The sequence below is a fragment of the Bubalus kerabau genome, chromosome 3 (assembly GCF_029407905.1).
Source record: "Bubalus kerabau isolate K-KA32 ecotype Philippines breed swamp buffalo chromosome 3, PCC_UOA_SB_1v2, whole genome shotgun sequence".
NCBI classification, from domain to species: Eukaryota; Metazoa; Chordata; class Mammalia; order Artiodactyla; family Bovidae; genus Bubalus; species Bubalus kerabau.
This window is the reverse complement of record NC_073626.1, coordinates 85,149,442-85,176,942: the sequence shown is the minus strand read 5'-3', so window position 1 is coordinate 85,176,942 and position 27,501 is coordinate 85,149,442. Positions and strand designations below refer to the sequence as shown.

General features: G+C 37.0%; 1 protein-coding gene across 1 annotated transcript in view; it reads right to left on the bottom strand.

The window, feature by feature from the left end:
- COBLL1 (cordon-bleu WH2 repeat protein like 1) overlaps positions 1-27,501 on the bottom strand; it is a 165,706-nt gene that overhangs the window by 37,443 nt on the left and 100,762 nt on the right. The window contains exons 4-8 of the mRNA XM_055572396.1: positions 16,461-16,662; positions 14,049-14,277; positions 13,143-13,181; positions 8,141-8,238; positions 7,793-8,029 (exon numbers count right to left, since the gene is read on the bottom strand). Coding sequence (XP_055428371.1) covers positions 7,793-8,029; positions 8,141-8,238; positions 13,143-13,181; positions 14,049-14,277; positions 16,461-16,662 — 805 coding nt within the window. The remainder of the gene's footprint in view (positions 1-7,792; positions 8,030-8,140; positions 8,239-13,142; positions 13,182-14,048; positions 14,278-16,460; positions 16,663-27,501) is intronic.

The following is a 27,501-nucleotide window of genomic DNA, read 5'->3' as shown; positions in this document are numbered from 1 at the left end:
CTCCAGTACTTTGGCCACCTCATGCAAAGAGTTGACTCATTGGAAAAGACTCTGATGCTGGGAGGGATTGGTGGCAGGAGGAGAAGGGGACGACAGAGGATGAGATGGCTGGATAGCATCACTGACTCGATGGACATGAGTCTGAGTGAACTCCGGGAGTTGGTGATGGACAGGGAGGCCTGGCGTGCTGCGATTCATGGGGTCGCAAAGAGTCGGACACGACTGAGCGACTGAACTGAACTGAACCCATGAAATACTAGAATTTTATTTGACATTTTCATTGTATATCCCATACCTGATTGTGTGAAACTGTGGTTAAAAGTTTACTTATCAATTCTCTTGAACACCTACTGTGTTACAGAATTTCTCTGGGGAACACAAATCCCATCCTCTGGTTGGGAATTTAAAAAGAGAGAATTTAACAATGTTATAAGCTTTAAACAATAAAATAATGTTCATCTTTAGAGGATGGGGTGTCTATCCCATAACATGTTATATCCATCAATAGAATATTATGCAATCTTAAAAAGGGAAGCCCTTTATGTATTGATAAGGATATCCAAAATATATTATTCAGTACCAAAAAGTGAGGTATAACATAATACATGTAGCATATGACTGGCTGAGAAATTAAAAACATGTAGGTTGAATACTGACTTGAATATATATACATATAGTCAGGCTGGAAGAATACACAAGACTGTTATTGGTTGCCTTTAGGCACAAGAATTTGGCTGGCAGCAAGGTTGGAATGGAGAATTTTCACTATATTTTCCTTTTCATCTTTAGAAATATATATCATAGGAATATACTACCTAAACTTATACATAAATTAAAATGAAACATAAAAACACAAGAGAGACAAATTCAGAGAAAGTAAGATTATCCCATGTTGGAATCTTTAAAAAAATTCTCCACGAAGCAGGTAAAGGAAAGGTATAATTTGAATGAGCGAGGAGGAATAAAGATGAAGCTGGGGGAATTATTCTATTCTAAAAGCATAGGAAACATGGTTTTTGCACAAGAGATGTCAAATCTTCTGATTAGAGTTAGAAGCATCCTGAAAATGATGAGGAATTAACATTAAAAAACCCAAAAAACTTGTGCTTTTCTTCAGCAACAGAAACCACCAACAAAATGAAAAGGCAACCTGCAGAAAGGGAATATTTGCAAATCATGTATCTGGTAAGGGGCTAATATCCAAAATATATAAAGAACTCATACAACCTGATAGCCTAACAAATGCAATTTTAAAAATGGGCAGAGGAACTGAATATTTTTACAAAGATTTACAGATGGTCAATCAGTATTAGAAATGGTATTTAACATCATTAATCATCAAGGAAGTGCAAATCAAAATTACAGTAAGATACCATGTCATACCTGTTAGAATGGCTATTATCAAGACTATAAGATATGTGTGCTGACAAGAATGTTAAGAAAAGAGAATCCTTGTGCACTCTTGGTAGGAACATAAATTGGTGCAGTCACTATGGAAAACAGTTTGGAGGTTAGTAAAATAATTAAAAATAGAAACTACCATACGATCCAGCAATTGCACTTCTGGATATGTATTCAAAGGAAACAAAAATAGGATATTAAAGAGATACCTACACTCCCATGTCACAATAGCCAAGACATAGAAACACCCTAAGTGTCCATGTATGGATAAATGGACAAAGAAGATGTGATATGTTAAATATGTGTTAAATATGTGTATATGTATATATAATACACATATATATATAATACATACACATACATATGCACACACATGGGAATATTATTCAACCATGAGAAAGAAGGAAATCCTGCCATTTGTAACAACATAGATGGACCTTCAGGGCATTACAGTAAACAAAATAAGCCAAAGACTGCCAAATATTGCATGGTTTCATTTACATGTGGAATCTAAAAATCAAACTCAGAGTAGAAGAGGTTACCTGGGGCTGGGGGAATGGGGGAATAGAGAGAAATTGATAAAAGAGGACAAACTTTCAACTAAAAGATGAATAAGATCTGAGGATCTAACTGAAACATAGCGACTACAGTTGACAACACTGTATTATATAATGGAAATTTGCTAAGACAGAACTTAAATGTTCATATATAAAAAAACGATAATATGTGAAGTGATGGACATGTTAATTAAATAGATAGTGGGAATTCTTTCACAATGTATTTCAAATTGCCACAATGTATTTAAATAGTTTACAATTTTATTTGTCAATTATACCTCAAAATAACTAGAAAGAAAGAGAGAATGGGTAGAGAGGAGGGAAGATGTGTGTCGAGCCTTTCACACCCACCAAACTGTGTAGAGGGCCTTAAATGCCTGGAAAATAACAGCCATCTATCCAAAGTTTCTGAACTGACAAGTGACTATTATAAAACATAAATGTGGCAGCTTGCCACATCCTTCATATTGTGAAGATGAGAAGGGGCAAGACAAGCTAAGTACTGACCTTCTCCTTACATTCCTGCCCCTGGACTTCCCTGAGGCATGGCTTTAGCAGAGGGAATAGAAGAAAGGGACAAGGAGACACAGTGAGGAGAAATTGAATGGTTAGTCACTAAGTGGATGTGGAAAGAAAAAGAAAGAACATCAGAGATCATCTTGAGCTTTTCAAACTAGGAGAAACAAGTGAGATTGATTTTACATACATTGATCTCCAGATGATCAATGCCCAAATCAGACTGATTATATTCTTTGCAGCCAAAGATGAAGAAGCTCTAAACAGTCAGCAAAAACAAGACCAGGAGCAGACTGTGGCTCAGATCATCAGCTCCTTATTGCAAAATTCAGGCTCAAACTGAATAGAGTAGGGAAAACCACTAGGCCACTCAGGTATGACCTAAATCAAATCTCTTATAAGTGGAGATGACGAACAGTTTCAAGGAACTCGATCTGGTAGACAAAGTGCCTGAAGAATTATGGATGGAGGAACCTAACATTGTATAGAAGGTGATGACCAAAACCATCCCCAAGAAAAAGAAATGCAAGGAGGCAAAATGGTTGTCTAAGGAGGCCTTACAAATAGCTGAGAAAAGAAGAGAAATAAAAAGCAAAGGAGAAAGAAAAAGAGATACCCAGCTGAATGCAGAGTTCTAGAGAATAGCAAGAAGAGATAAGAATGCCTTCATAAGCAAACAATGCAAAGGAATAGAGGAAAACAATAGAATGGGAAAGACTAGAGATCTCTTCAAGAAAACTGGGGATACCAAGGAAACATTTCATACAAAGTTAGGCACAATAAAGGACAGAAACAGCAAGGATCTAGTGGAAGCAGAAGAGATTAAGAAGAGTAGCAAGAATACTCAAAAGAACTGTGCAAAAAAGGTTTTAATGACCCAGATAACCACAACGGTGTGGTCACTCACCTAGAGTCAGAATCCTGGAGTGTGAAGTCAAGTGGGCCTTAGGGAGCATGACTACAAACAAAGCTAGTAGAGGTGATGGAATTCCAGTTGAGCTCTTAATCCTAAAAGATGCTGCTGCTAAAGTGCTGCATGCAATATGTCAGCAAATTTGGAAAATGCATTAGTGGCCACAGGACTGGAAAAGGTCAGTTTTCATTCTAATCCCAAAGAATGTTCAAATTACTGCACAACTGCATTCACTTCACATGCTAGCAAGAGTACACTCAAAATCCTTCAAGCTAGGCTTCAGCAGTACATGAACTGAGAACTTCCAGATGTACAAGCTCGATTTAGGAACCAGAGATCAAATTGCCAACATCTGCTGGATCACAGAAAAAGCAAGGGAATTCCAAAAAACATCTGCTTCATTGACTGCACTAAAGCCATTTTGATGGTGCAGATGACAACAAACTGGAAAATTCTTAAAGAGACAGGAATATCAGATCACCTTACCTGTCACCTGAGAAACCTGAATAAAGGACAAGAAGCAGCAGTTAGAACTGGACATGAAACAACAGACTGGTTCAAAGCTGGGAAAGGAGTATATAAAGGCTGTATATTGTCATGCTGCTTATTTAACTTACATGCAGAATACATCATGTGAAATACTGGGCTGGATGAGGCCCAAGCTGGAATCAATACTGCCTGGAGAAATATCAATAGTCTCAGATATGCAGATGATACCACTTTAATGGCAGAAAGTGAAGAGGAACTAAAGAGCCTCTTGATGAAGGTGACAGAGGAGAGTGAAAAAGCTGGCTTAAATCTCAACACTAAAAAAGTGAAGATCATAGCATCCTGTCTCATCATTTCATGGCAAATAAATGGGGAAAACTGGAAACAGTGACAGATTTTCTTTTCTTGGGCTCCAAAATCACTGCAGTGACTGCGGTCATGAAATTAACAGAAGCTTGCTGCTTGGAAGGAAAGCTATGGCAAACCTAGACAGCATATTCAAAAGCAGAGACATCACTTTGCTGACAAAGGTCTGTATAGTCAAACCTATGGTTTTTCCAGTAGTCATGTATGGATGTGAGAGTTGGACCATAAAGAAGGCTGAATGCTGAAGAATTGATGCTTTAGAACTGTAGTGCTGGAGAAGACTCTTGAGAGTCCCATGGACAGCAAGATCAAACCAGTCAATCCTAAAGGAAATCAACCCTGAATATTCATTGGAAGGACTGATGTTGAAGCTCAATACTTTGGCCACCTGATACAAACAGCTGACTCCTTGGAAAAGGCCCTGATGCTGGGAAAGATTGAGGGCAAAAGGAGAAAGGGGTGACAGATGAGATGGTTGGATGGCATTATTGACTCAACAGACATGAGTTTGAGTAAATTCAGGAGATAGTGAAGGACAGGGAAGCCTGGTATGCTACAATTCATGGGGTCTCAAAGAGCTGGACATGATTTAGCAACTAAACACCAACCAGGCAGTGAGGAGTCAATAAGCAACCATGAGTTCAAACTTCAAGTGGAACGATATTGAGACTGGAATACAAAGCTGATGTATTTGTTTCCTAGACTGCCGCAACAAATGACCATGACTGGGCAGCTTCAACCAACAAAAATTTATTCTGCTGCAGTTCTGGAAGCTAGCAGTCTGAGATCAACGTGTCAGCAGGACCATATCCCTCAGAAGTCAGTGGGGAGGAGCCCTTCCTTGCCTCCTCTAGGCTCCTGGTATTCTCTGGCTTGTGGCAGCGCCACTGCAACCTCCATCTGTCATCACATGACCTCTCCTTTGTGTCTTTGTGCCTGAGTCTTCCCTGGTGGCTCAGTGGTAAAGAATCTGCCTGCCAAAGCTGGAGATGTGGGTTCCATTCTGGGTTGGAACAATCCCCTGGAGAAGGAAACAGAATCCCACTCCAGTATTCTTGCCTGGAAAATCCTATGGACAGAGGTATCTGGTAGGCTACAGTCCAGGGGGCCGCAAAGAGTTGGACATGACTGAAAAACTAAACAACATTCCCCTCTTGCTGTTGTAACAACACCAGTCACTGGATTGGGCCCAACTTAAGTCCAGGACTTTCTCATCTCTAGATTTTCAGCTTGGACTTCTTTTGAGGGGGACATTATTCCAAACACTACAGCTGAAAACTCAACAAAGAATAGATGTTTTCTCTGAAAGAGTAGACACAGACTAAGATCATGGATTCAGGTACCTCCAAATTTAGAAAATGGGTGAAGAACTTGTGGCAAAAAAAAAAAAAAAAAAAAGAAGAGAGCTGAGCTATAAGAAGAGAATTAGGGCCATGGAAGAGAGAAAAAATAAGACCAAAGGGAGATCTATCCCACTGAATATGGCGAAGAAGTTAAGGAAATATGTGGTAAGATGCCTTGGAAGGCATGAACTTATGAACATGCATGTGTGCATGTCCACACACTCATACACATACTCACACAGAGAACCACAGCTTCACTGTTAAGAAATTTTTGTAATGAATAAATATTTTAAAATGATTTTTCAGCTTCTCTAGGGAAAAATAAATAATTCCAGATCCTGCTAAACAATACATCAAAGAACTAACCAGATGTCCAGATCAAAGGAAAAAATAATTAGAAAATTATATAAAAATGTCTAAATTTCCAAAGGCAACTAAAAAAAAAAAAAAAAAAAAAATAGCCTTGAACATGGGGGCATCAACTGGTCACAGAACAGAGGGTGAGAATCAAAAGAAATGGTTTTTGGTGAGGTCACTGGTAGTACAGCCTAGAATTTTAAGAAGCTGACTTTTAGAAAGACAATGCAGACCTCTTCAGGCTCCAAACACAAAGGAGGTTTACTGTAATAGATTGGATGAAGTCATCTGGAAAGGTTTGTGAGCAGGGGCTAAGATGTATTTCTGTAGAAAGGAAAAGACAGACTTTGGTAACCACTCAAGAGTGTAATAATTTATACTCTTACAGTACAGTTTTATGGTAATTAAAAATATAAAATGATCCTGAAAGTGCTACCTTTTAAATGACTTGCTGTGAAGAAGTACAAACTAGTTATGGTCACAAAATGAAGTCTTTGACCCTGACGTGGGGTCCCTGCTTCTCTCACTCAGCTTTAATCTCAGTTTCTTGCGCATGCTCAGACTCACCAACAGTCCTTACATTCCTTGCATCTTTCCACAGGGCTCCTCTTGCCTGACTAATACACCCCCACACATTTTTAAAGACTGAACCCAACCACCAAGCATTTGCCCTGGAAAACTCTGTAGTAAATGATTCTATAATTTTAAAAAATATAACTATCCTCCTGATGCGTAAGATGAGATTTTATACCACAGCCATTTGACGAGAGAGCCTTATAGAAATAATAAGACAGCTTATTAAATGACTTTCCAAGTAATTACTGAGTTTCAGCATTTTTTTAAGTTCATTTCTATCTAATCCAGTTGCTACTTTCTAAAGACACATATGACAGTTTATAAATTACAATTTAAAACTATAGTTAAAATATCTCTAAGATTAAGAAAATACAAAAAAGTTTATTAGTTGAGAAGGGTTAATTTCTTGAGCATTGAATTTACTAACTTTCTAAGGCGAAAACAAAATCCTTCAACTAGACACAAGAAAACTGAGTTTCTCAAACACCTCAAAATAAATTTGCTCTCAAAGTTACTTAAAACAATTGTCAACTCCAAGCAACAAAATATATGGTCTCATGTTCAATCACAGTTACTTAAAACTTCAAATATAACTCACCTGAATAAAGCAAAGAATGTACAGACATTACAGACATGAAAAGTTGTTTGCAAGTGGATTTCTACAAAATAGCATGTTCCAGGAAAATTTGGGATTAAACAGAAGTAATAGTGAGAATGTTTGGGAAAAAGGTACACCTAGAACAGTGCCTTGAACATCTAAGTATATGATAGTAACTGTAGTATTTTATATATAAAGACTTTTTATAATAGAGTATATATGTATCAGGCAGACCCCCCTGAGAATCTGAGAGTCAGGTCAAGACCTGACTATATGTAGTTAGAAATCCATGAAAGTAACATAGATTGTGTTGCTGTTAACAAAAAGAAAAAAAGCTGTGTTCAAAAATAAATATTTCCTTTCCTAATACATGCATCAAACAAGAACTTCCAGCTGGGCCTTAATGAACCAGGACTTTAAGGTTTACAGATGATGTATTTGCTTGTATATAAAAGCTACTTAAAATAGACATATTTTATTCTTTACTGCATTTCAGAACTGTACATAGGGACTCTCTTCATGGTACCAATGCTGTTAGTAACTAGTTATTCATCTAATTACATATGAGTAAATGTTACTATTAGCAGCCTATGTGGAAAAGGACAAGTTAGTAAAGAGGAAAAATGGATGGTCCCCTTCTCCATCTTAAAAATACAAACCAAACAAATGTACATACCTCCTCTGTTTCATCCACACTCAGGGATTTCACCATACAAGAAGCTGGCCTCTCCTGGATGTGCGCGGGGTCCTGGGGGGAACTCTGAGACCCTGGCATTGGAGGCAGTGGAGCACGCCTCTTCTTGGGGGCATCTGACGGCAGGGTGTTTGAAATATACTGTTTGGAAATGGTATTGCTCTTTGTAAAAGTTGGCCGGTGCTTGCTTACTAGAGGAGTCGCAGGGGCGCTGACAGTCTAACACAGAATGAAAAGGCAAAATCTACAGGTAATTCCATGGTAAAAAGCACACACAATTAAAAACAGATTAGAAGAGTCTTATAAAATACTACATAAGAAAATACGTACTTGCTCCCGCTTTTTCTTACTGCGTTGAAATAAGCTGAAAAACCCTTTACTTTCTTTATCCTTCATAAGGTCTAGGTTTTGTGATATTTGGCAGGACTCTAAAACAGAAAAAAAGCACCTTACTTTTGTTCACAGGGTTATATGTTCATCTCTGAGGTTTCTCTTGATTACTTTTCCTTGATAACTATTTAATGATAAAAGCTACTAGCTGTGGTCTACTATGAACCAGGCACTCTGCTAGGCACCTCATATTTTAACTGACTCTCAAAGCAGCAAGCACATTTAGTATTATTGTTCCTGTTCCACAGTAGGGAAAACTGAAGCTTAGAGAAACTAAGATACATACTTGGGGCAAAGGTCAGGAAATGACAGAGCTATAGGACATAAACCCATTTCGTAGTGACTCAGAGTGTGTTTTATACACAACTACCAACATTTTAGAAGTAAAAAGGACACTTTTTACTTTTAAAAGGATGTTGTAAAAAGGATGTTGTTATCATACAGTTTGTATCTTTGTTGATTTTGAATTATACTTTTTTGTCTCAGCTAAACTATCATAAAGTATTTAATTCTCCAAAGCATGATTCATTATAATTACTTCAGTTCAGTTCAGTCGCTCATTCGTGTCTGACTTTTTGCAACCCCATGAATCGCAGCACGCCAGGCCTCCCTGTCCATCAAATTACTTAGCACTCTGTTAAATGTTTTAAAATTTTTATTTCTGTAATCCAGGGGTTCTCAACTGAGGGTGGTTTTGCACATACAAACACACACACACACATTCATCCGAAGACATTTAACAATGTCTAGGGACGATTTTTCTTCCCTGGAGAACCCCAGGGACGGAGGAGCCTAGTGGACTGTCGTCTCTGGGGTCGCACAGAGTCGGACACGACTGAAGCAACTTAGCAGCAGTAACAGTAGGGACAATTTTGGTTGTCACGACTGAGTTAGGGTGAAGAGAATGTGCTGTTGGGATCTACTGGATACAGGCTAGTGATGCTGCTAAATAATACTCTAAAGCACAAGACAACAATAATACTCTAAAGTGAACAACAAAGAATTATCCAGCCCCAAATGTCAATAGTGCCGAAATTAAACCATATTTTAATCAGAATGGCAAATGTCAAACCTCGAGGTTGCATAGGTAACATTTCATTTTCTAAACAGTATTTTCTAATGTCAACTGAAAGGGCCTACAATCAACAAATCCAGTACCCCCAAGTCACCCTGGCCCAGATTGTTTCTAAATCCCATTTCCCATTAAAAGGAACCATCTCAGGAACCAATCTGACACAGTGTCTCCGGGCCGCAGTCAGAACAATTTGGACATCGTAAGAATAACTCAATAAAGTGAAACAGCACACATGTTTAATTCCATAAATTCATAACAATACTTAAAAAGTAACGATTCTCACTGGCCATTATTTTAAAAAGTAAGGGAATCACATTTTATCCTGCGTTTTCTGAATGAATTCTATTGAGAGAGAGAAATAGCTGACATAGGAACAGTGGCTTTTTTTAGAAATATCTCAACTACCAATTATAGGAATATTTGTTACAGATTATAATGTTTTATAACTCAATTAACTAAGCCATGTGCAGTGATGTTCACAATAGCACTGCCAACAATACATAAGACATGGAAATAACCTACATGTCCAACGACAGATGAGTAGATAAAGAAGACGTGGTATACACATGCAGTGGAATACTACTCATCCCCACAAAACAATGAAACAATGCCATTGGCAGGAACATGGATGGACCTAGAGATTTTCATACTAAGACAGAAAGAGAAATACAAATACCATATGCTATCATTTATACATGGAATCTAAAATATGACACAAATGAATCTATCTATGAAACAGACCAAGAGACACAGAGGACAGACGTACAGTTGCCAAGGAGAAGGCAGGGGTGGGGAAGGAATGGAGTGGCAGCTGGGGTGCAAACTAGGATAGCTAAGCGACAAGGTTCTACTGGATAGCACAGAGAACTATCTTCACCGTCTTGTGATAAACCATAGTGGAAAAGAATGTTAAAAAGAATTATATATGTGTATAACTGAATCACTTTGCTGTAGAGTGATATGTCAACTATACTTCAATTTAAAAAGATACCGGCAATGATTATTGATGGCTAACAAGGTAGCTTGTTATTACATGTCTGTTAATGGAAATACACAATAACAACCCATGAAATATTCTTACCAAAAATACCTCCCCCAAATCTGATCAAGTCTCTAGATTTAACAATCAATTTACAGGAAATAGAGGATAAAGGAACATGTTAAGTGGCACCACAGGATGCAATCAGCCAAATTCTAAATGTGGAAAACACCGTAAGACAAATGACCTGGTTTCTTCAACAAATAAGTTGCAGATTTTAAAAAGAGAGACAGCAGTGGGCATTTATACATTTTAAAAACATCTCTCCTGTGAAACACACACGAGTTTTATGGCAAATCACAATATAATCTCTGTGACATTGGAGACAAAGTACTATACGTTGAAATGTGTGGGATATATCCTTAGCAGAACTTAGAGCTCAATGATAGTCTTAAATACATAGTCTTTTCTAGTCTTTTTATTTAAAGAAAAAGTTTCAAAAATTAAATAGTTTATTACAAAGTAGGAGTTATTCCAGGAAAGCAAAGATAGTTAACACCAATAAATATATTAATGCAATATGCCTCAATAAGACATTAAAGGAGAACTATATTTCACAAATTAAAACTTAATAAATCTGATGCTTCAAATATTAAATAAGCACTATGTATTCTGTACAATGAATTTACTGACAATGCTAGCAACTAACAATAATAGGAATGTGGACAGCATTTTATGGTCACAAATTTTTTCACATGCCTAATTCATTCTTTAGAACAATCCTGGGAGGTAGGTGTCACAAGCTACCTGAGCTATTCTGAGCCCTTGTTATAAGTTGGGGACTGTAAAGAATTGAAAGGCCTGGGTGACGATGACTAGAGAGTTTGAATAACTTGCACCAAAACAAATAGACATAAACACTAGAATTGAATCCAGTACCCATTTAAAGATGATGTGCAATACCTCTGACTTCTTTTTTTAAGAAATGCTACTATTTCATTTTAAGGTAGACTCCTCCACTAGTTGAATGTAGATATACAATTAAATGTCATTGGAACAGTGAATAGCAAGTTCACATGGCGGTAACCAGAGTACTCATGTAGTTATTTTTGGCAAAGTAATTTCCAGGCATCCTCAACAGTGGCTAATTCCTAAGTCTTCACTTAAAGCTCAATTTCAGGGATCACTACAAGTCAGAGTTAAACAGCAGGACAAACAAGGACTTGAGCTTATTTAGAAAAGCAACTTAAATACTGTAGTTTCCTGTTTCTCAAAGAGAGGCTGTAAATAATTGCACACAAAGTTCTAAGCCTTCTGATCTTATCAGACAAAATAAGGAGGCAGGAGCATTTACAACATTTGGATTGACCTTGTAGATTCTGACACTGTAGAAGGAGCTTTTTACATTTTCCTGTTACAATCTCTTAAGATTATATTCACAATATTTAATACTCTGCATAAACCACATACTTTTTCGGCTGGAGGGGATATTAGAAATCAGTGCATTCAACAGCTTCAAAACGAGGCCAACAAGATTATGGAATGTGCTTTGGGTTAGGTTATGTAGAGAGTGGCAAAGTTAGGAGTGAAAGCCATGTACAAGTAACAGAATGCTGTTGCTGGAAAGAATCAAGAGAACATTTTTTTCTCTTGATTATCATAAAAGTGGGAGGTGAGATCCAGACAAATAAAGTCATTTGCCTGATCAGCTTGCCAGATGAGCTTAGTAGCTAAGGCAATATCAGGATTAACATGCCTATCTTCTGATTATTAGCCAGTATACACTTTACATGGAGAAGGCAATGGCACCCCACTCCAGTACTCTTGCCTGGAAAATCCTATGGATGGAGGAGCCTGGTAGGCTGCAGTCCGTGGGGTCGCAAAGAGTTGGACACGATTGAGCGACTTCACTTTCACTTTCCACTTTCATGCATTGGAGAAGGAAATGGCAACCCACTCCCGTGTTCTTGCCTGGAGAATCCCAGGGACGGGGGAGCCTGGTGGGCTGCCATCTATGGGGTCACACAGAGTCGGACACGACTGAAATGACTTAGCAGCATACACTTTACAATCATAAGAATTTTCAACTTCTTTATATATTCATTTTCAGAAATTTCATGTAAAAGTTTTTTTAAAATATACTAAACATTAAAGAGCTTTAACAGCTGATTTTAGCATAAGCACTTTCCATATTATTACAACATATTCACAAGCAATTTAAATTTGCAAACATTTCCTATAATGAATATACCCTTAATAGTCTGAATAACTATTTCAAAAGAAATAATTTGGGACCCTTCTTGGAACCACCAAGCTTTCAGTGTATGTACCCAATAAAGGCCCTAGCAAAATCACTTTTTCTTGTCTGAGAGTGAAGGATATGTTTTTCTCATTCTTAATGTGATGTTAATTTTCAAATAGTTATTGAAATGTAATTATTGTATTAAATTCAGAAATCAAGGTGGAAGCTTATAAACTATTTTTCAGAAATAAAACCCAAAGATTTTCTAAATTAAAATCTCTTACAAAATGTACATATTAATAGTGTTAAGAAGATAGGTAATATTATCAGCTTGGTTAGTTAGTCACTCAGTCATGTCCAACTCTTTGCAATCCCGTGGACTATAGTCCGCTAGGCTACTCTGTCCGTGGAATTATCCAGGCAAGAGTACTGGCATGGATAGCCATTCCCTTCTCCAGGCAAGAGTACTGGCATGGATAGCCATTCCCTTCTCCAGGAGATCTTCCCAATACAGGGATCGAACCCAGGTCCTCCAGATTCTTTACCATCTAAGCCACCAGAAAAGTTCCATTAGCAGTTTTTATAATTTACCCAATAGAAATAGAGATTTCATATTATAATCATTCTACAGATTCATATATCTTACCTTGTAAAGATGACTTGTTGAAGGCAGTAACAGAAGTGGCTACAGAAGGAGGGAGTAAAAGAGGGTAAATTGACTGTAAAGCTAATGTCTGTTCAAGTATAAAACATCACTGAGTTGAAACATTTGTCTATGAGTTATTTAAAGCCACAATCTCAAGTTGAAGTTCTCTACACAGAGATGGTGTAAGTAATCATTCTTCACAAAGCTTTTATTACTCCTAATAAAACAGATTTGTGTTGAATAAAGAAACTTGCATTTATCTATTAGATATCATAGAAACCAACATTATCTAAAATCTCCAAGTTTTAATACATTATATCTATAGATTTATACTCCAAGTTATTCCTATTTTGAAGACTTTTGTTAACTAGACTGACTCATTTTATAAGCTAATTGATTTTGGGTGCTGAACTTAGAAAAATATTTGTCAATATATTCCCAAATTTGAAAGAAAATTAAGACTCAGACAAAACCATGGTGAGTCTCCCGCAGTACAGCTGGATTTTTTTTACCGTCTGAACCACCAGGGAAGCCCATGAATAAGGGAGTGGGGTGGCCTATCCCTTCTCCAGGGGATCTTCCTGACCCAGGAATCAAACGAGGGTCTCCTGCATTGCAGGCGGATTCTTTACCAGCTGAGCTATCAGGGATGCCCTAAATATTCAAAGGTAGACAGAAAAGTGTAAAATGTAAATGACAGCTAAGAAAGACAAATTTTTATTCCAATTGTAATAACTGAACTCAAGTTAAATTTTATTACATTTAGTTTTCTCTTTTTATTTCCAATGACATGTACTGACTTTACTACAGGATTCTTTATGAATTTGAGAATACTTATACATAAACACAAAACAGGCACACATATGCACATCCTGTCAAATGAACAACATGAAAAGTCTTACTTACCTTTGCTGACATCGATGGCATATAATTCCCTCAGTCCCAGCTCATTAAGAGATTTTGTCAAGTCAAGGGGCTCCTGAGACTGATAGTCCTTCAATAGCTGTGTGTGTAATGGATCAAACTCACATTTGCTGCATATAATGGCGATAAGTTCTTGAAGTGGTGCATGTGGGCTAACTCTCACTATTGTCTTCTGCGTTTTCTTAAAATTGATCACTACTCTCACAGTTTTCTGAAACACAGATTAAAGCCAGAGTTACACCATAATTTACTGGGTTTTTGTTTTTTTTTTTCAAGATAATAAGAACCTTCATTTTATTGTGTAAGAATCCTTCTATAGCCAAGTTCAATAATATAGGTAACATTAAGAATTAAAGTGAATAACATGATGATATACAAGTCCTGTGACCTTATTTTTAACTTATGGTGTTTCTGGTGGAAGTGGCCTGAGTTTCCATCCTGAGATCTGGAGAAGATTGGAGGCATTTTCTAGAATAGTCTTTGTAGTACCGGGGCTGCTGCTAAGTCACTTCAGTCGTGTCCAACTGTGTGTGACCCCATAGACGGCAGCCCACCAGGCTCCCCGTCCCTGGGATTCTCCAGGCAAGAAGACTGGATTTGTAGCACTAGAATGTCATAAATCTCTGTCTCATACTTCAGACTTTAACCTAAGCCCCAGGTTCTATTCCTATATCTCTAGCACCCTCACATTGCATAATATGAAATTACCATAGTTTACTGCCCATCTTTCTACAGTGATGTCTAGAACAATGAGATAATCTATGGAAAATTATGTGTTGCAACAAATACAATATACAGTATTTTCTACTTTGTGGTAAAATTTTCATTTTGATTAATGTTACTTCCTAAATCCAAACCAGATTCTTTGAAAAAGGTTGCTTATTAAGTAATCTAGATTAAATTCATAACTCTTATACAGTATTAAGTAGACTTAAATCCAAAACAAAACATAAAAGCCTCTTATCTAGTCCTACGGGTATTTTTGCTTTATTCCTTAAAATATTTACTTTAAAATTAGCATACATGATGGAATTATAAATGTTTTATTCTATTTTTTTTAGTTGAGAAATATTTATCTTTCTAATGGTTTGTCAGTTGTCTCAATGGGAAAAAAAGGGATATTTTAATTAAGACACTAACATTTTTGAGCTTGTATTTGAGATAAGTGAGTTAATCCATATGAAGAGCTTAACACACTGGCATATTGTAAATTATCAACACATAAACATTAGCAATTGTAAGTAACTATTGTTGTCACTACTATTATTACTACTTTGGTTAATTTTAATATATTAGTAAAGAATAGTATAATAGTCCTCATTTAGATATTTAATACTGCTAACTCAAAGTTACCAAGAAGATTTTAAGCACCTCCATATTTTAATGCAATTGAATTAAATTTTGTATGTAAATGGAATTTAGAAACATGACCACGTTAAATGAAACTTACAGATTGCAGATCTTTAAAGTTTAACATATATTCCTAAAATACCACATGTAGTCAAATGCTACAGCATAAATAATACAATTTCCATCTAGATAAATAGTATACATATCTTTATGGAAAATAGCCCAATATCCTAATATTTAATATTCAATCAAATGTTGTAGAAAGCAAAGGATTTTTAGTATTGTCCAAAAAAGTTACCGTTTTTGTTAAAAAAAAAAAAAAAAAAAAAAAACTTCTCATAAGAATATGAAGAAAATATGAGAATGTATGTACTCAAGTCATGTGTAAATGAACTAATTTTAAAAATAAACCTTTATATATTTTTTAAGGTTAAAAGTGGTTTATGTTGTTCCTAATGAAAGAGTATTTCTAGAAACCCATTACTTCTACCCCCTGTTTGCTTACAGAAACAGAACAATTTTATAAAGGAGAACTGATGAATGATATTATCACTATGGTAAAACATTTTTGCTTAAAATTCATACATTACAGAAAACTGAGCCATCATGCAGCTCAAATTAACAATAATTTATAAGTTAAAAAGTTACAACCACCACTTGCCACGTACAGAGAAGTAAAAAAAAATTATTTTAAATTCTTAGAGGAATTTGTATTAAAGAATTCTAAAGCCTTTTAAAAAAAATGTAAAATACTTCTTAAAAGAGTAGCTCAAAATATAGATCTTTCATAACTGTCAGATTCTGATACTGTCAAAAAGATCACTTTAGCACATCTAAAATCTAAAGTATTCCCCAAATCCTAGTTAATCCAAGGATAAACAACCAAGTGAATCCTAAGCAAAAAAGGTCCAGGAAAACACGATAGCCATACTTACACCAAATTAGACCAGGAAAGGCAAATTTTATTTCATTTACACTGAGCTGCAAAGAATGATTTTAAAAATTAACTTAGTATTATGTCAAAATCTACTATGAAAATCTTACCTCTGGTATTAAAGGTGTAGGTTTCTTCTTATCCAGAATTTTTGGCTTTAAAATTACTTGCTCCACCTCCAACATTCCTATTGGTGTGTTTGGCTTAAATTTAATGGGGTTCTTTTCAGCTGAGAGCAGATCAATTGTGTGACTTGATGGATTTAAGTGATATTGTGCACAGAGGAAAATCAACAAGTCCATCATAGGTTTACTGTAAAACAAGAATAGTGCTGATCATGGAACAGTTTCATTACCTGTTCAATTTATTGTTTCAAGCATTTTTTATGGGGCCTCTGGGGAATGGCAACCTACTCCAGTACTCTTGCCGGGAGAATTTCATGGACAGAGGACCTGCTGGGCTACAGTCCATGGGATCACAAAGAGTTGGACACAACTGTGTGACTAACTTTCCTTTTTCTTATCTTCAGCAGATAAAACAAGCCTACAGAATACTGTACAAGATATTATATTTAAGCAGACAAAATTATAATAGTTTAAAAATTCTAAGTAGTATTGAAGAAAACTTGGATCTTTGTGTTGGTTTAAGATATTTGGCAAAACTAATACAATTATGTAAAGTTTAAAAATAAAATAAAATTTAAAAAAATAAATAAAAATAAAAATTCTGTATATTTTATCTGCCAAATTGTCTTCATATCATAGATTTCAGGAGAAGAAAAAGATCTTCTTTACCCAAAAGCAGTCACTTAACTTAGCAGATGCTCCTTTACAATGTCATTTGGAATATGACCAATCTTTAGCTTACAAATTGGTTCTGATAAGAATACAGTATTGTCACTTTTGGTCTTTAGAAAGCATAGAATCTACATGAGGAAGGCCACAAAATCCTAACGAAAAGTGTCATACAGACTTCTTCAATTCATTCAAACAGCATTTAATATCCCTAGGCATTGGCGACAGGGTACAACTTTATGGCATACCTTCTCTCATATACCCAAAACACTGCCCGATGGACTAGACTAAATGTCAGCAAGCTACAGTCTGCAGGTCAAAGTGGGTCCACAGTCTTGTTTTTGTAAATAAAAGCTTATTGGCACACAGCGAAGCTTATTTGTTTATATAATATCTAGGGCTATTTTTGTGTTATAATGACAGATTTGAGTAGATGTGACTGAGACTGTAGGGCCCCCCAAACCTAATACTTTTTTACTAACTGGCTCTTGACAGAAAAAGTTTAGGAACTCTTGTGCTAGACAGTGAAAAAATAACCAAGTAAATGTATGATAAAATTTCAAACAGTGATTAAGTGTTGAACACTAATAGTAATACAGAACCTATTTCTATACGGAATTGCTAATTCGACATGAGATTCAGAGACATTTAATTTTTTGCTTCCCTTTCTACAGATTCCAACTGCTAACACAGGCTTTTTTCATTCACTTCATCTCCCTTCTCTCTCCAACAAACAAGTTGTACCCATTATACATATACCAAGAGAAATAAACAGAATTGTGTGGTCTCAAACTCTTTCTTAATTGTCAGCATTTGAGGAAAGCATACCAAAAAAATCTTTTATGTTATGTGCTTTCTGCAAATGTCTGGAGGTCCTAAGCTGTTAGCTCATACTCAAGACTGAGGCAATAAAATACTGTCTAAAAGTCTTATTTTTGTGAACTGAGGTTTACAGGTTGATGGGCTTCACTTGAGGGTAATCAGGTGACCAGCTTCCCCCCACCCCAAAGGTAAGTATAAATATCAATAAAAAATAATTCTCCAATTTCTTGCCTAGATTATGAACAGCTATCAGTCTTTTAGAAACTTGACAGGGAAATGAGACTAAAAAACCTCACTGTTCAGTATGCTATTTTTAATTTAGTACATCTGTTCCCATAAGCACCTACCCTCAAGTCTCCTAGGTGGAATTCCCAGGTCTGTAGCCTCTCTGGTTCAACGTTTCCAGAGAGGAAGTATCCTGCTGGGGAAGAATTAGTTGTCTGACATTCCGTGGTCCTGAGGTCAAATACTTTATACAGATTTTCAAACCATCCCCTGGGTTCAGCTCCCTACCTCACCCTCAGCTTCTGCGGTTGTTGCCCATTCTTAGGCCATTCCACTTGTTATGGGATAAAGAGGCATTTTTCATAATGGTGCACTTACTTTTCTCTCTCCCACATACTAGTTGTACCCATTATATATATGCCAAGAAAAATGAATAAATAAAAAATAAGTCCCTCAGTAAAAAAATAAGAAAGTTCTCTGTAATATGTTTCAGTCCCCCAAATATGTTTCCTATGTCTTTATTAAAGGCTTGTACAGTAATATTTAGGAGTTTTATCTCCTTCTCTTGAGCTACCTAGTATGTTCATACATAAATTTTCTATAATTGCCCAGATTTTGGCTTTGGATAGTACACACTCAATTTTATCCAGAGAAAGACTAGCATAATAGTATTGTTGAAGTTTATTTTTTGGTAACAGTACTCTATGATAGCAATTTGATGCTAAATACCAATTCTAGATTGGAAAATGGTACTTATTTCCCTGATAGTAAATAAAGTTAAAAAGGATTAGGTAATGTCTAAATAAATACAATATAATTATAAATACAAAATGTTTATACAAAATAATTATAAATTACAATAAATTATAAATCCTTCTACATATAAGCTGGAAGAGGAGAGAATTTTCAGTGCCAACTCAATGGAGACATGTCCACTGTAGTCTATGAATAAATGGTATTATGTTCAGATTATATTTTCCTTTCTCTCTATATATATAAATGTGCCAGTTAATACATGTTAAAAACTCTAAACTTTACACTTCACATCTTTTACTTGTTAAATGTACAGTCCGTCGAGAATCTCTGCCAGAAACACTGAACATTAACAAAACAAAAACAGTGATTAGTATAAAGTTTTGTTTTTTTTTTATTAATCTCTTATTTTTATGCTACCATTTTTTATCTATTAGGGAAAAGGATACTTTAAAAACTTTTTAAAGAACAATTTGACACTCTAACTCTTCTGATATGCCTTAATGAATTATTGTATTTTTATCTGTGATATGCAAATTTTATTCCTTTAGTCAAAGTGGTCACCTAATAATTTGCACACTATACCAGATTTCACAGCAAAAAAAGTTGCATGGTAACTAGAACCTTTGAATTCACTGCCTAAATATTTTCTAATAAACAACTCTTGGAAAAGCAACTAAAAGTTACAGATCTTCTTTATGACCTTATTCTCTCATTCTATAATTACAGCTTCAACTTTTACTTAATTCCAGAGGCCAATTCTCTCTAGAAGATATTTGTGGGCAGATAATAAAATCAAAAGATCAGTAAGTCTGTAACAGACAAAAATACACAGGGATTTGATACTGCCTGCAAATTCAGCAGTGGCCACAAGACTGGAAAAGGTCAGTTTTCATTGCAATCCCAAAGAAAGGCAATGCCAAAGAATGCTCAAACTACTGCATAATTGCACTCATCTCACACGCTGGTAAAGTAATGCTCAAAATTCTCCAAGCCAGGCTTCAGCAATATGCGAACCGTGAACTTCCTGATGTTTAAGCTGGTTTTAGAAAAGGCAGAGGAACCAGAGATCAAATTGCCAACATCTGCTGGATCATGGAAAAAGCAAGAGAGTTCCAGAAAAACATCTATTTCTGCTTCATTGACTATGTCAAAGTCTTTGACTGTGTGGATCACAATAAACTGTGGAAAATTCTGAAAGAGATGGGAATACCAGACCACCCGATCTGCCTCTTGAGAAATATGTATGCAGGTCAGGAAGCAACAGTTAGAACTGGACATGGAACAACAGACTGGTTCCAAATAGCAAAAGGAGTACGTCAAGGCTGTATATTGTCATCCTGCTTATTTAACTTCTATGCAGAGTACATCATGAGAAACGCTGGGCTGGAAGAAACACAAGCGGAATCAAGATTGCTGGGAGAAATATCAATAACCTCAGATATGCAGATGACACCACCCTTATGGCAGAAAGTGAAGAGGAACTCAAAAGCCTCTTGATGAAAGTGAAAGTGGAGAGTGAAAAAGTTGGCTTATAGCTCAACATTCAGAAAACGAAGATCATGGCATCTGGTCCCATCACTTCATGGGAAATAGATGGGGATACAGTGGAAACAGTGTCAGACTTTATTTTTCTGGGCTCCAAAATCACTGCAGATGATGATTGCAGCCATGAAATTAAAAGACGCTTACTCCTTGGAAGGAAAGTTATGACCAATCTAGATAGCATATTCAAAAGCAGAGACATTACTTTGCCAACAAAGGTCCGCCTAGTCAAGGCTATGTTTTTTCCTGTGGTCATGTATGGATGTGAGGAGTTGGACTGTGAAGAAGGCTGAGTGCTGAAGAATTGATGCTTTTGAACTGTGGTGTTGGAGAAGACTCTTGAGAGTCCCTTGGACTGCAAGGAGATCCAACCAGTCCATTCTGAAGGAGATCAGCCCTGGGTGTTCTTTGGAAGGAATGATGCTAAAGCTGAAACTCCAGTACTTTGGCCACCTCATGCGAAGAGTTGACTCATTGGAAAAGACTCTGATGCTGGGAGGGATTGGGGGCAAGAGGAAAAGGGGACGACAGAGGATGAGATGGCTGGATGGCATCACTGACTCGATGGCCGTGTGTCTGAGTGAACCCCAGGAGTTTGTGATGGACAGGGAGGCCTGGTGTGCTGCGATTCATGGGGTCACAAAGAGTCAGACACGACTGAGTGATCTGATCTGATCTGATCATAATGATGTGATCACTCAGTTAGAGCCAGACATACTGGAATGTGAAGTCAAGTGGGCCTTAGAAAGCATCACTACAAACAAAGCTAGTAGAGGTGATGAAATTCCAGTTGAGCTATTTCAAATCCTGAAAGATGATACTGTGAAAGTGCTGCACTCAGTATGCCAGCAAATTTGGAAAACTCGGCAGTGGCCACAGGACTGGAAAAGGTCAGTTTTCATTTCAACTTCAAAGAAAGGCAATGCCAAAGAATGCTCAAACTACTGCATAATTGCACTCATCTCACACGCTGGTAAAGTAATGCTCAAAATTCTCTGGGCCAAGCTTCAGCAATACGTGAACCGTGAACTTCCAGATGTTCAAGCTGGATTTAGAAAAGGCAGAGGAACCAGAGATCAAATTGCCAACATCCGCTGGATCATGGAAAAAGCAAGAGAGTTCCAGAAAAACATCTATTTCTGCTTTATTGACTATGTCAAAGTCTTTGACTGTGTGGATCACAATAAACTGTGGAAAATTCTGAAAGAGATGGGAATACCAGACCACCTGATCTGCCTCTTGAGAAATATGTATGCAGGTCAGGAAGCAACAGTTAGAACTGGACATGGAACAACAGACTGGTTCCAAATAGCAAAAGGAGTACGTCAAGGCTGTATATTGTCACCCTGCTTATTTAACTTCTATGCAGAGTACATCATGAGAAACGCTGGGCTGGAAGAAGCATAAACTGGAATCAAGATTGCCAGGAGAAATATCAATAGCCTCACATATGCAGATGACACCACCCTTATGGCAGAAAGTGAAGAGGAACTAAAAACCCTTTTGATGAAAGTGAAAGGGGAGAGTGGAAAAGTTGGCTTAAAGCTCAACATTCAGAAAGCTAAGATCATGGCAATTGGTCCCATCACTTAATGGGAAATAGATGGGGATACAGTGGAAACAGTATCAGACTTTATTTTTGGGGCTCCAAAATCACTGCAGATGGTGATTGCAGCCATGAAATTAAAAGACGCTTACTCCTTGGAAGGAAAGTTATGACCAATCTAGATAGCATATTCAAAAGCAGAGATACTACTTTGCCAACAAAGATCCGTCTAGTCAAGGCTATGGTTTTTCCTGTGGTCATGTATGGATGTGAGAGTTGGACTGTGAAGAAAGCTGAGTGCCAAGGAATTGATGCTTTTGAACTGTGGTGTTGTAAAAGACTCTTGAGAGTCCCTTGGACTACAAGGAGATCCAACCAGTCCATCCTAAAGATGTTCATTGGAACACACCAGTCCTGGGTGTTCTTTGGAAGGACTGATGCTGAAGCTGAAACTCCAATACTTTGGCCACCTGATGTGAAGAGTTGACTCATTGGAAAAGACCCTGATGCTGGGAGGGATTGGGGGCTGAAGCAGAAGGGGACGACAGAGGATGAGATAGGTGGATGGCATCACTGACTCGATGGACATGAATTTGAGTGAACTCCAGGAGTTGGTGATGGACAGGGAGGCCTGGTGTGCTGTGGTTCATGAGGTTGCAAAGAGTCGGACATGACTGAGCAACTGAACTAACTATACCTAGATGTGAACTCCTCTCTAGTAGGTCCACCTCTTAGCAGACTTTCTTTCCAGGACATAATACAACACAGGTCAGCGTCACTGAATGAGGAATTTATAGGAGCCAATGATTACTTATCTCTTAGGTAATTCTGCTTAAATATCTATGAGCTCAAACATACAGCAGACAATATGCATTTGAGATGGCTATTCAGTGTCCGATGCATGAAAAGGTGAAACTGTCAAAAGGAGACTCACATGCTTAAAAAAAAAAAACACAGAGGTAAGAAAGCGGTTTTGATTTTTGTTTTTTAATTAACAAACTTGACTAGTAGCCTTGTTGCATCTAAAGACAGTACACTTAACATAGAAGTGGGGTGTAAGCATTAACTGAACTGAACTGAAGACTTCCTCCAAAATCAGCCTCAGATCAGTTTGACTGCTTGAAGTATTTAATTAAAGGCTCAGCATTTGGCCCTAAAAGTGCAGAATAGATGACCCTGACCTAGCCAATTCTGAGGGTGGGAATTACTGACCATCTGGTTCTACCTTAAAGGAGCTGTAACACAATAAAAGCAGGATACTAACTTTAAGCAGGCCCTGCACACAGTGGGACTGCTTTGAGGATTAACTAGTCACAAAGTGCTCCCCTAGAAAACAAAATCCTCTCTTGAGGATAGTTTAGAATTATCCACCCGAATGCCTAGTTACTTCTACCAAAAACAACAATTTTAGTTTGATGGTAATTATCCTAAGCTGATGTACCTAACAGCCGTTGGCTGAAAGGTCTAAGCACGTGATCACCATAGTAAGGACACTTGTTTTCCTATTTGCTAAGGTGGGAGCACGTGCCAGCAGTCCACCTGAAACCCAAGCCAAATAACTGAATGTTGAATAGGATTGGCTGAATTTGATCACCACTTCCTCATTCAAACAAGAAACTGTCTTTTCCTCCTCTATATCACCATATTACTTTGAATTTTGGCTTATTATTGAACAAAGTCTGCTTTGCACTATTATTTATAGATTTTTTTTTTAATCTTGTAAAAAAAATGACTTTCTTGAGAGGGAATTAAAAAAAAAAAAAACTTAAAAAAAACACTCTTCTTTGAACCAGAAGAAATCCTTATGAGATTTCCCACTCCATTTTGAAATAACAATTCTTTGTATTAATTTCATATCTAGTATCTCCTTTGAGTTCACAACCACCGCAAAAGCTACTTCCACTTTACGAATGAAGAAACTGTGGTTAGAAAAGTGACATAAACAGATTACAAACAGCATAAATAGAATTGGCTGCAGTCAGAGTGGAAACGTCCTGACTCCTAATCCAGCTACACTTTAGCCTCAGGATCACATGCAAGACTCAGAGCAGATGGCTTGCAACCGCTATCTACTGCGGTTTTACTTCAAAGATTGATGGCATCGCTAAATAACTCCCTGGAATCCTCCAATGACCCTTCCTGCATTCATGGTACATATGAAGGGTAATCTTGTCCTAGTTTTATTACCTGCTAGATAAAAGAAGACTTCTGCTTTGAGATTTTAAAGATCCACTTAGGTATGTAAAATGAAAGTCAGGATTCACCAAAGAGCTTTCAGATCAGCTCCAACAACTACCTAGGTGAATTTCCAAATCCTGCTGCTGCTGCTGCTAAGTTGCCTCAGTCGTGAGGGCTGTTACACTTAAACAATTTAACAGTTAAAACTACAACTTTTATTTAGCAGCTGTAGTTGAATAAGTATCTAAATCAAAATTTAGAGCTCTCTTATGGAGCTCAATGTAAATGACCCTGATGCTGGGAAAGATCAAGGGCAAGAGGAAAAGGGGGTGATAGAGGATGAGACAATTGTGGATGGCATCACTGACTCAATGGACACGAGTCAATGCTGCACGCCAGGCTTCCCTGTCCCTCACCAACTCCCAGAGCCTATTCAAACTCAAGTTCATCGAGTTGGTGATGCCATCCAACCATCTCATCCCCTGTCGTCCCCTACTCCTCCTGCCTTCAATCTTTCCCAGCATCAGGGTCTTTACCAATCAGTCAGTTCTTCGCATCAGATGGCCTAAGTATTAGGGTTTCAGCTTCAGAATCAGTCCTCCCAATGAATATTCAGGACTGATTTCCTTTAGGATGGACTGGTTAGATCTCCTTGCAGTCCAAGGGACTCTCAAGAGTCTTCTCCAACACCACAGTTCAAAAGCATCAACTCTTTGGCGCTCAGGTTTCTTTATAGTCCAATTCTCACATCCATACATGACCACTGGAAAAACCATAGCTTTGACTAGACAGACCTTTGTTGGTTATGTCACTGCTTTTTAATATGCTGTCTAGGTTGGTCATAACTTTTCTTCCAAGGAGCAAGCGTCTTTTAATTTCATGGCTGCAGTCACCATTTGCAGTGATTTTGGAGCCCAAAAAATAGTCTCTTACTGCTTCCATTGTTTCCCCATCTATCTGCCATGAAGTGATGGGACCAGAAGCCATGAACAACAAATGGAGCTCAATGTGGTTGTGCCATGCAACAGATTTTCAGCAGTGTGTTTTTGAAATCTATCACCCTATCATATAATGTATTTACTACACATCTGTCATTTGACATTTTTAAGTAAATATAAGAATGATTCTGAAATTCTGAAGTTCTTCTGAGATCCATACCACTTGCTTTATTACTGGTTTAGATGTGGGAGGTAAGCAAAACTGACCCACATTAATCCAGTGAAATGTTATTTTTTATAGTCTACTTTCTTCCAGTAGGTGGCACTGCAGTTCACGTAAAACACTCCTGAGTTAGTTCTCTGACCCAGCGGGTACCAGTCAAAACTCTGCTCACAAGGGTCAGACATATGAGGTGACTTGCTTGAGGTCACATAGCAAGTTATGGAATAAACTGTAGAGCCTGAGACTTCTAACTTCAAGTTCCATGCTTTCTTTATTTGTGTTTTCATCCCTGATATTCTAAGATTTGCTCATATCAAAACAAATCCCTATTTATGGTATTCAGGACATAAAACAACACAAATTATAGGAGAGAGAATAGGCTAAGACATAGAGTGCTCTCCCTGTAGGCCAACAAAGAGAGTTAATATCAGTCTTTTATTAAATTTCCAAATTAAAATTGCTTTTAAAATGTCCCCAGAGAAAAAGGGAAAAATATTTATTCAATGAGAATGACACCTGACTATAAAGACGTACAAACATACCTGCATATTTCCATCCGAGTTTAACCTATAAGCTCATTTTCATTAAAAATTAACTTTTCCCAAGCAATAGTAGATACCACCACATGTGCTATCGTATAGCGTGGCATTTTCTGAGGAGCTTAGCCCCTACACAGCTTGCCTCTAACAACAATATTCTTTAATGCTCACTTTTAGCAAGGCCCAGAGCTGCTTTGCCTGGTGAAAAAGACTGTTTACTTGACCTGCACACACACACAGACAGAGATATATATACGTGTGTATGCATGCATATATATATATACACACATACACCTGTACTTCCTTCCTTCAATCCAATCATCTGTAATAACAGGACAAACAGAAATGCCCAAAGTTTTCATGCTGCCACTCAGCTATCTTCGATGTAAGCCAAGGATCACAAAGGCAGGATGACAGATACTGGGTGACTTTTGGTCACTAAAGAGGCAGTATCACTAAGCTCTGATGCCAAAAGACTGGTAAGCCTGCACAGATAGCTCCTAACCTGATTCAGGATAACAAGTTTTTAGTCTGCCCTTGAGCATAAGTCTATTACCATCTCCAACTTTATTGTGTTCCCTAATATGAATAAGCTCTTCGGTGAAAAATCAATGTACAAACAAGTGTATTCTAAGATAATGTTGTCTGTTACATCCTCAAAAATGGGCCTTTGAGCATACCTCTGCATGCGCTGTATGAGAACAGAGGGGAACTTTCTGAAGAACCTCCCCAAGCATACATTTTGAGAAGCACAATTTTCCTGAAAAGTTAAATGAAGCATAAGTTTCTAAATATTTATTTCAGGCTCATATTGACATTAGTCTTCAAAGGAAATATATATAAGCAACACCATTGAAATATACAATACAAAGAATACTTAGACAAATTAAGAAAAATGGCCTCAAAATATTAAAGATATTAGAGAGCTCCTTCATAGTGACATAGGAGCTTTGATTTATTAATTGCTAAGAAAACTTTATGCCCTTAATTAAACTACTTAACTGAATTAAAATACTCTTCCATAGTATACTCTTCCATTAAATCCCTGTATCATTTTGTTGAAAATTGTCTTATTCCACTTATGGTAACAAAGCCAGGAAGAAATTTAATTTATCTATACCATGGCTCTGTATATTAGGTAGCTAACATTTTTCAAAAATAGAATTTTTTTCTAGAATTACATTTTTGTTTTTCTTGTTATTGTTAAACATTGTGTTTTTTTTTTTAAACAATGAGCCAGCAATTGCTGCAACCTTCAAAATATCCCAAATCACACTCAAGATAGCCTGATCTGCCCTCTAAAATATTTGGAATCACTCCTAGATATCCAGAATCATACTCCTGAAATATTCAGAATTCCACAATCACTTTTAATCATAAAGAATTAATATAAAAAAAATTAGTCATAGTGTTTTCAACGAGTCATTCCTGAGTGATAAAACTATTAGGAACAAATTCTAAAATCAAACTCCCCCATAAAAATACTGATATAAAACAAATTCTACTCTCAGAAAAGTTTTTCAGCCCCAAACAAAATTTAAAAAGCAATCAGAATTTGGGGCATTCTTGCCTTGCTGTCTATCTGAGA